This window comes from Amblyomma maculatum, chromosome 6 (assembly GCF_055883805.1).
Source record: "Amblyomma maculatum isolate TAMU_Amacu chromosome 6, ASM5588380v1, whole genome shotgun sequence".
Lineage (NCBI taxonomy): Eukaryota > Metazoa > Arthropoda > Arachnida > Ixodida > Ixodidae > Amblyomma > Amblyomma maculatum.
The window spans coordinates 96,617,493-96,627,294 of record NC_139349.1 but is presented as its reverse complement, the minus strand read 5'-3'; the positions used below and the strand labels follow the sequence as shown (position 1 = coordinate 96,627,294).

The 9,802-nt window shown below is 43.1% G+C and overlaps 1 protein-coding gene across 1 annotated transcript; it reads right to left on the bottom strand.

Moving 5' to 3' along the window:
* Positions 1–3,161: 3,161 nt before the first annotated feature.
* Positions 3,162–9,435, bottom strand: LOC146186357 (uncharacterized). The gene is made up of 3 exons (XM_084605662.1): positions 9,312–9,435; positions 6,086–6,125; positions 3,162–4,345 (listed from the first exon to the last, which is right to left on the bottom strand). Exons 2-3 carry the CDS (start codon positions 6,120–6,122, stop codon positions 3,765–3,767), a joined length of 618 nt encoding a protein of 205 aa, XP_084461788.1. The 5' UTR covers positions 6,123–6,125; positions 9,312–9,435; the 3' UTR covers positions 3,162–3,764.
* Between the last annotated feature and the right edge of the window lie 367 nt (positions 9,436–9,802).

Here is a 9,802-nt window from a genome sequence, read left to right as displayed (position 1 = left end):
ACAGTGTTGGGATAATTCCACTGAAACTGTGTGTAGGCGATGAGTAGCTGAGCTAGCCATTAAAATGAAATTTATCGCTCATTAAATAAACCTGCCAACCTCGCAGTCTACTGCATATCTGAGGCTTAGATAACTATATGTAGTTTGGTCGAAAAAATTGCTGATATCACTGGTTTTTCGTGCTCATCTCTGGCTTTTATCTATGCTCGTAATTCGTTAATATAGTTCTTTTTATCCATGTTAAATTTTTCTAATTTCCAGAGCTACATTCTCTCATTATTGTATTTCACTTTCATTTCTTTGCTTTTCGCATTACTATTTAATTGCCGTTCTCACCTATAGTCTCCGTCCGCTACGGAAAGCAGTAGCTCGACCCGTTAAGTACTCCTTACGAAAGTCAGGTTGTTGTTTTTTAAGCCATCATTCTCTTTTTCTCTGCGTCCGTGTCATGGACAGACATGTGAAATAAAAATGCATTACCCCAGCTTTACATTATTTGTTTTGGGGGGCCGCTTTTATACCAGTCTTTAAATTAACCCGCAGAGTGGTGGGAACCTACATGACGTACGTACGACTTATTGACGGCGCAAACACTGTATAAATACGCTTTTGCATCGAGGCACTCGCCTAGCCGTTCTTTTAGTCTAACAGATACGATATACGCAATACAGGGCCAGGTCCTTGAATTGTAACACAGAATAGCGCTTATCGCCAAGCTCTGATTTCCTAGGTAACTTCACCTCAAGTCTATATTGCCTGTAAAGGAACACGTCAGTGCACTAGGAAGCAGTGTGAAATCAATGCTCTCACATGTCAGAAAGAGAGGATGAAAGAAAGATGCCGAGCCATCGAGTGAGTGTGGACGTTAGACGCCACGTAGACTATGCGTGTGGCTCACCAGAGTGAGCTCAGGTGATGTCGTTAAGGGTCGCCGGTGTTGTAATACCCGTCAAAACAAGACAATTCGCTCCTAGAAAGCTGCAGGTTATTTCGATCGCCGTACCTTCGGCGGGGCACGTCCCGGGGCTATTTTGTTCCCTCGTGATAAAAGGGCGACCACGCGGTTCAATCCGTATACCTACATCCAGGATTTTGTGCATTGACCACAATTAGCAAATCACTTAGCTACGGTAGGCAGCGAAGTTTTATCGTAGATATTGTGCAGGGTATAAGCGCAGCCTGCTTCAGAAAATTGTTTATTAACTAGGGTAGGCAGCGAACGCGATGGTTAGATGGCATTCTCGAGGCATTGCAGATGAAGCTATGTGATGTTAAGAAGATAGTGAGAGACCGGAAAGCGTGGCGTGACATGGTCCATAGGGTCACGAAGAGTCGGACACGACTGAACGCCTGAACTGAACTGAACTATTACGTTCCGCAGACACGCGTATGCAGAGAGGAGTAGCAATAAGGCACGCCTTTTCGTATGATAGGAGGCCGAACGGGACCAGCCGCTCTTGTTTGCGTGCAGAAAACCCTAAGTGCGTTGGTGTTTCTCCGGACGACATCTAGATCGCATTGAAATGCAGGCACCGCAGCCAGGAACCAACATTTCGGGCTCAGCGGCCCCTTGATGATTGAATAAAAAAAAAAAAAGGATTGTGTCGTTAGGTGAGAATTGTGATTGTGATTGCGGCGAGAAAGCGAATTATTTCTGTGGTAGGCGAAAATAAGTACCTGAACTCCGCATCACACTCACTTTTCAGACCGTTGCTCGTTGTTGCTTTAGTGACAGCTGGTGGTTGAATGTTAACAGATACACGAAGGTGCGCCCTGACTGATCTCAATACACATTCTGTGGGGCGATGCTGCTATGCGATACACATTCTGTGGGCTGCTATGCAAGTTGAGGCTGTTGTAAATACACTGTAAATACATCGAGTTTCCACGTAACAGTATTTTCAAGGCGACGGCGCATTTGAGTTTGTGAGTGCTTTAACAAATGTTCGGCAGTGTAGGTATTTATAGCTTCGAGGCTCATGTTCTTTTTTTTTTTTTTTTGTTGCTCTCACTGGACAAAATACCATTTTTATATTTCGAGGCTATCTCTATAGTTTGAAAAAAAAAAAAAAAGCTGCAGTTGAAGCTTGCTGGTCTCTCACGAAAAAGGTTATGTCATTTCAATGAGATTCCTTTAGGAAGGATGAGTTTATCTTTAGCTTTTACGTAAGTAATCTAACTATAGAAGCCGTGTCCTGAGACGTTTATTATAGGTGCTCATTATACAAACAATGGCACGTACCACTTTTAGGACTCCGGGGAAGAGAAGCGCTTTGAAAGGTAACATACATTTGCCAAATAACCTTTTGCGGATGGTTGTTTGTGGAGATCCGCCAATCGACAACATCTTACTTCGTCCTCTTGTGACCCTGAAATGTCCCCATACCGCCGTCAATACTCGAAGGCGTAGCATAGTCATGGAATAAATGCTCTCTCAGTCGTGAATGTTTTAGATCTTAGTTCGCTTATTATGCTTGTTTGTTTGCCAAAGTTTGCAGGTTTGAAAGCCTCTTCCCTTCGGTTTTGTTTCTACCTCCTTGCTAAAATAAACATACAGATAGAATTTTAAACAGAAGCACTTTTATAAAGGTTTGGTGTCGCTATCATACACTTTAATAATCGTACGCAGTAACATGTTGAGTTGGGATACGCGAATTGAAGCATGCGAGTTGACGTTCAGTGAGGTAGCATCTTGATGGTTCCGGCAAAGAAATATTTCGATCCGTGTTAATGTGACTTCTAATCCTATATCAACTAAAGCCTCAAAATAGAGCTCTTTGTGTGATTCATGGTACCATTTTGTCGCTAAAACGCTGGTAAATCCGGTATAACTATCCTCGTTAACGCAGTACAAAGACTGTAGAAAAAATATAATTTTGTGTGCATAGCCAGCACGCACTGCACGTAGTCTCCACGCTGGCAATGTCTGTAGAATCTGGAGGTGGACTCGATACGTTACTTTTGGGCGCTTTTTCTATACGCCTGAAGCAAAGGTAAAAACGGATTTTGTTTAACGGGATCTACGCTTTACGACTTTTTATATACTAGCTCATTATGTTTAATATCAGTTCAACTCTTCTAATACCACTTTTCGTTAACAGATGCAAGAAATACAATGCCAGAAATATTTGGCGCTGTTCAAAGTTAGCACAAGCGGGGCAGTACAGATTGTTGTAACATATGACTTTATTTGCGATTTCTGTGATTGACTCAGTGTAACGAGTCCAATACAATAAATGTGGCACGTGGTTCAATATGCGTCTGTGTTAGCTCACTTTTCGCAATTATGGCCGTACCACATCTGGTTGCAATGCTAGCAGCAATGATGACTGTAGTCGATTACGGCCTGCCAACTGGTTGCTTGAACAAATCAAGACTTGCAAGCGATGCGGAAAGAATTAGTTGGCGAGACCGCCGAGTTTCTCACAGAAGACGCATATAAGGTGCTACTCTAAATCATTGAGCTTAAGCAACGGTATTCGTAAAACGCCACACAACTTATGTCATTTGCCTGAGATTCGGCAGAACGTGTGTATTCATGTGACATTTTCAACTCCTGTCCCTTATGTATGCACCTGTGTATAATTAGTAGTGAATGACACACATTGTGAAGCACAGATTTTGGTGCCGTGGCCATCCCTTGCTGACAATGCCAGGTCCACCTGAGACGCTCGGAAACAAACATAACGCATTGTGATAGGGTGAACGCAGCTCAAGATGAATGACAGCATGACAACGTTCTTGGAAGCAGGGAAGAATAGCGCTCACTTCCTCTTGTAAGGTATAATTTCGCTGTCGGCAGCCTTCTTCATGTCTTCCTCGAGGTCCGGCGTGGAGCTCCTGATGATGGATATGATCTCGTCTCTATAGCCGAGCCGAATGCTGTTGAACTTGAATTCTTCGCCGAGATTAACGACCTTCACCTGTGGCACTGAGAGGCGAAGACGCAGTGTGACGTTCATCTCTTTCCATGGCTCGACGGCGATCTTCATGCTTATGTGCGGGTTGGTGAACACGCCGCTGGCGCGGACCCCTCGTGGTGGGTACGTGGAGTGCTTGAGCGTGCCTGTGATGTCCACCCGCAGTTCCTTGGTGGTCAGGTTGCACCGGATGGTGATGCCGGTGGCTAGCGAGTGCTCTTCATGGGCGCAGTTCCCCTCACGCTCCAGCTTGTTGTAGCCGGTGATGAAGATGTCGCCGAAGTAGGCCCATATCTCGGGCCGCCCCGCCACTGTCTTGTTGTAGCTGTCCTTGGGCCTGTACGGCGTCTGTATGTGTTGCGACAGCTCGCTTAGGACGACGTCGACGTAGTCGTTGACCTCGTCCACTGTCGTGGTCTGAGAGGCTGCGTTTTAGAAAAGGCGGATATATAGTAAAACGTTGGATTCGTCCGTGACTCACTTTGTCATCAAAAGGGCCCCTTGTATTGGTGGCTGCTTCTTATCGACTACGCAAATACTAATATAACCGCATGCTTTCCTTGAGTGATTAACAGAAATGATTCCCGGAAGAATGCAAGTATCGCACTTGGAATAAATAAGCTCTTGCTAAATGACACCTACATCTATACAAGGACTTCTAAACTGAAATATTACAATGTGTCAGTTACAGATTTAAAAAAAAGGTAAACAAATAGCATAGCTGTTATCAATTTTACCGCTAGCCGTTCGTTACTTGAAGGACCACGTAAGTGATATAAAAATTTCTGGTACTCTAGTGCAGCTTTATAAATATAATACAATGTACGCACTTACGGATGTACGTATCTACTTCCGAAATTTTCCATACCGGCATACACCTGCCTATTTTTAGTCTTGTATTAACGCTGTAACGTGTGATACGCGAGACCAGATAATAGAGGCAGACAAAAGGTCGAAACACTGTGCTCATACGCCACTTCTTATTTTGTGAACCGGGAAGATCTGAGCAAATTTCATGTTGATACCAGTATCTCGGCATTTCTTTGAACAATGACAGTCATATGTTGCCCCTTTGATCTTACAAGGTCTTCTTTAAGGCATGCTTAATAATGTTACCCAAGAAAAAAATGTTGCTGGTTTGTAATGCGCCTCGTGTTTTAAGCATATTTCTGCTTCTTGAGACGGCTCCACTGGTAAATGGTGCGGCTTGGAAGTGCTCATATATTTCCAAAGGCGTTCATGATACATGTCGTGTTGTTTGCATAAAACTTATTTTTCAGAGCCTGAATAATGCAATTTAGGTGTTTTAGCATATTGTAATGTTGTATGCCCCAATAAATGATTTTAGTGGATATTTGACAATTATGAATTAACTTAGAATTTTTATCTTCTTCATCAGCGCAAAGGGTTAAATATGGTTGAAAATGAAAAACCAGACCAAATGTTTTTGCGTGAAACTGTTCTGTAGAGTCACTTGATAGCTCGAGGAGTTATACTAAGCTTAGAATTTTTATCTTCTTCGGCGCAAAAGATGAAATATGGCTGTAAATGTAAAACCAGATGAATTTTATTTTGCGTCAAAATTTCCTGTAGAGACATTTGATAGCTCCAGCAGTTATACCAAAAATACACGCCCAAATCTGTACAAAATATTTCAAACATGAGCCTGTTTATGGTGCCCATTTCCTTTTATAAGTTGCACAAAAATAAAAAAATGTATTATAAGTCACTCTCTACTCTTAACTAGGGCCTCAAGAGAGCACAGCGCTAAGGCGTTACAAACAAACTTATGTCTCTGGATGTCTCTGTCTCTAGCATATATTTTATGAAAAGAAAAACAGATATGCCGCGTAGACGTTGGTAGACTTTTTAAATGAGGCCCTACATGGTGCACCTTATATTAAATAATGCCCTGATAATTTAACAGCAAAAGTATAAGAGTTTTCAATCTATTGCACAGTAGTTGTCAGCTGGCTTTTCAGATGCTTATATCCTTTTTATATACTCAATAGCTCAAACTGTTCATGTTTTCGGCATAGGATTGAAACGAGATCATTATGCGCAACTCTCGAACTTTTGTTTTCGCTTTTGACGACACAATCACTCACATTGATCAGTATGGATTACATTGCTGGCAGGAAACCGTTGCGCACAACAGAACTCACCGACAACAAACAGTAGAAGGACAAGGAAAGACCGCATTTTCTGAAAAACAAGAAGAATGTGGCTATTAACCATTGATCCAATCTTTTACATGTATGAATCATCTTTTTATTCGTACCTCATAATATACCACTGCATTGACGAAGGAATAAAACAATTGTCTTCTAACACTTTTTTTTTTTGTTTCGCATTCGATTCCAAGCTTCCACGCACATTCTTAATGCGACGTCTGAGAATGTTGGCAATTTCAGTAAGTTCTGTCGCATTTTCTGAGCGTGATGAAGGTTGAGTATTGCTGAACCTTATTTCTGTAGATGTAGTAGAGGTTTTTTTTTAGCACTTCATTACTTTTCCTAAAATCCCTTATGCTGCAAACATATACCTATAATCAAATATGGCCTTAATCGCATTACCAAAAGCCAAATATTGTAATTGAAGAACTCTACAGAAGACATTACATCGTCTAGAAAGAAATAGATTTCACTGAAGGGTAAGAAATGTAGCTTCTCTTTTTAGTATTTAACTAAGTTTCGATTTCTACGACTAACTTACCATTGCTCTAAACCATTGTTGCCTCCGTATGTCCCACGTCCTGGCAGGAACCATCATCGGCAGTGCTAACATCCTTTACGACCCTTCCTGGCACTTTTAGTTTTACGAGTCCTAATGCAAAGAGCACAGACTTCCAAAGAAAGGCTGGAAAGGAGCGCTCACTGCATAACAATTAGCTCCGCTTGGCATTGGCTTCTCAATTTTATGCGAAAAACAGAGAACGAGATTTGTTTAGATACGTCATCTTAACACGCACGCATGCGCAAACGTGGAAGTTGACAGCTATATATGGCCGTGTGCCCCGTGGCACTTTGAAAGGAGTGCTCTGCCGTTCCTTTTGTGATCAATGCGGTTTTCGCTGTCCTTGAATAACGATTAAGGGCGAAGAAGAAATCTAACAAACGGTGGACAGAAAGTGCTCGCCTCTAAACGCATGCACTGACTTCCAATAGGGGTGTGTCTCAAGTCACGTACACAACGAAATAAAGAAATCGCCCTTTCAATTCTAAAGTTTTCATCTGCTACTCGTTTCTTCTCTTCCATCACCCTGAGGCAATCTCTTCTGAAAGATATTTCTAATGAGTTGAAACCGAGAAACCGTCTCATGATTGAAAAGAGAAAAAAAAAAAGGGGGAGGATTTCTTCTTCATCGCTCGAAGAATGCAATGCCGGAAAAAGTATCTGATGAATTTAACATGAAAATAAGCTGATAACCTTGAGTTACTTCTGAGCCTAGAAATGCTTTAGATCTCTTTGCAGTGCGTGCCTTTCCAAATTGGATCACCGTGACTCATACTCGCCGGCTCGCGAGCCTGTGACGCAGTCGGCTGCCGCCTTTCGGAATGTGCTCTGCGCCTCCAGCCATCATGGACAGCTAAAACAAATCCAAATGGTTTCGTCGCCGTCGGCACCACCTCATAAGCGAAAACCTGTCTACTTAATAAGACCTACCTTAATTGACAAACCCTTGTTTAAATCTCGAAACCTTGAGCATCGTATCCGCTAGCTGCAAGAAGATATGAGGTGGTGATTCCGCACACTCGTGGAAGAAAAAACAAGGTTTAGTTCCGGACGTGCCATGGACTGATTAAAGAATGGATATGGAAATCGCGGATTTGATTGGTAAAAATAATGGTTTTGAGAATTGTACTTTTTTTTTTTTCATTTCTCACTCTCTGCTTTTTTTTCTTTACTATTTCGAATAGTGTGAACAATGATAGAGAAGGTCACAGCTGTCCAATTTTCTATAGAACGCCCGTATTAACAGGTATTTTCCTGCCCTAACGAGTATAATTTCAATTCATGGAACGCTAGGAGTTTAATTAAATGAAGTTCCGGCAGCTCCAACTGCGGTTGTTGAATACAGAAGCAGCTGCGATAACAATCACTTGGCCAAAGACAATGTTGCCTTGCTTGTTACATTCATGATCTAAATTGCTGGGTTTGCCCACCTGCCCTCTCATTTCACGCAACCGCATTGGAAATGTCGAAGCTGTCGAGATGGCATTAAAGTGCGTTTGCGAAGGTGGCGAGCGACTGATCGTTTATTTGGAACCACGGAACTACCCAGAGGACTGATTTACCTCATAACTTAGCTTGTACATGCCTAGAAACAGTACAAATACACAAAATATGCATGACAGGACTGTGACGTCATTTTGATGCTAATCGTGCTATGTTGAAAAGCTGATGCAGCCATAAACTAGTTGTTCAAATAACTGACAGTCAATCGCTACGCGTTTACAGGCTGTTAATTGTAATCAGAGATCACTGAGTAAGCACAAAGTGATACAAGGGAATGAATATGATTGTTTTATATCCTTGCTGTAAGCCGTAATCAACGAGTACAATTGGCAATATTTCTAGGACATTGGCGTTATGAGACCACGGTTTAGTATGTTTTGGCCATTTAGCGAGGCATATTTTTCTTCTTCAGACAAAGGAAACGTCTCTGAACTACCTTTGATTCAGTCGCGTTTAGCTAGATGAAAAGGCTCTGAATGATGGAATATATCGCTTGTCTACTACTCAGCTTTTGGGAATAACACTGATGGAACCTCTGAAAGATGCGGTAAGAGCCACGTGTTTGTTATCCTTGTCCGATCGGAACCCATGGTAATTTGACCTATATAATTTGGTCTATCTGCACTGTAATGTGATAGCTTTAGGATTAAAATTTCAGAAGCTGACTTCCCTTTTGAGCACTGCATGCGGTACTTCCTTACTTAGACATGCTCACTGCCTGTTATACTTTTGTCTTTGGCCCCGCCATATGGCAACGTTGAGCCCGATGGCAGCCGGAGTATAGCGAAACTCCTCCCGCTGCCACGGGCCGGTATCGATCGGGGGGATTATGGCAAAACCAGATTATGAAGTTCGATTTGGTGATATGTCGATCCTGGACAGGTCATCAGTACATCTCGATCTCGTGCCATACTAAAGGCAACGTAAATTGGGAATTTTTGGATATTCTGGATTTGTGCCACGGATTTTGTTAGCACCAGTGCAGCTCACAGCGCACCGCCATTATTATTCACTCTGGTTGCTACGCTCTTTCGAAACCAAATCTCGCGTAGTTAGTCCAGTTACTAACAAACGGCCTAACAGAGAAGTAGCTGCCTGCACTTTTGGCTAAAAATCTCAGAGACATGTATGGAAGACATGCACTGTACTCACGGAGGTGGTGTATCCGAACGCCAACGTTCCTGTCGAGGAGCAGATGCTGCCGGTCTTGTCGACCTGCCGTTGGGTTGGCACGTGTGCGGCGCTGGTCGCTGGCGCTTCAAGCAAGCTTCGTCGTCCGATCCGGTGCGCTACGCCAACATCTCGCGTCACTCTCAGCCAATCAGGTTTCACTCTCACAACCGCATTGCGCACCAGTCGAAGGAAAAAGAATTGGAAAAAAAAAAAAGAAATGTCCCCCTCCTCTATTTTTTCTGCTATTCTTCTCCTGCTGTCTGGATGTACTAGATAAACTTTCGCACTCCGCGGAACGTTCTGAGCAGATGGAGTCGCCGCCGCCGCCATGCGGCCAATCTCCGCTTGTGATCAGCGCAGTCCCGTCTTCAAGGCCAGCGACGACGGAGCGACCCCAGCGAGGGTGTCGATCGGCGTTGTCCTTGTGCGGCTGCGCTGGGGATCGCGTCACTCGCAAAACATGTCTCACA

Bases quoted from the DNA above. Each gene is read 5' to 3' on its own strand.
- LOC146186357 (XM_084605662.1), bottom strand. From the start codon at position 6,122: ATGCGGTCTTTCCTTGTCCTTCTACTGTTTGTTGTCG. The intron at 4,346-6,085 runs GTGAGTTCTGTT...TCTAAAACGCAG, and splicing joins CCTTCTACTGTTTGTTGTCG to CCTCTCAGACCACGACAGTG.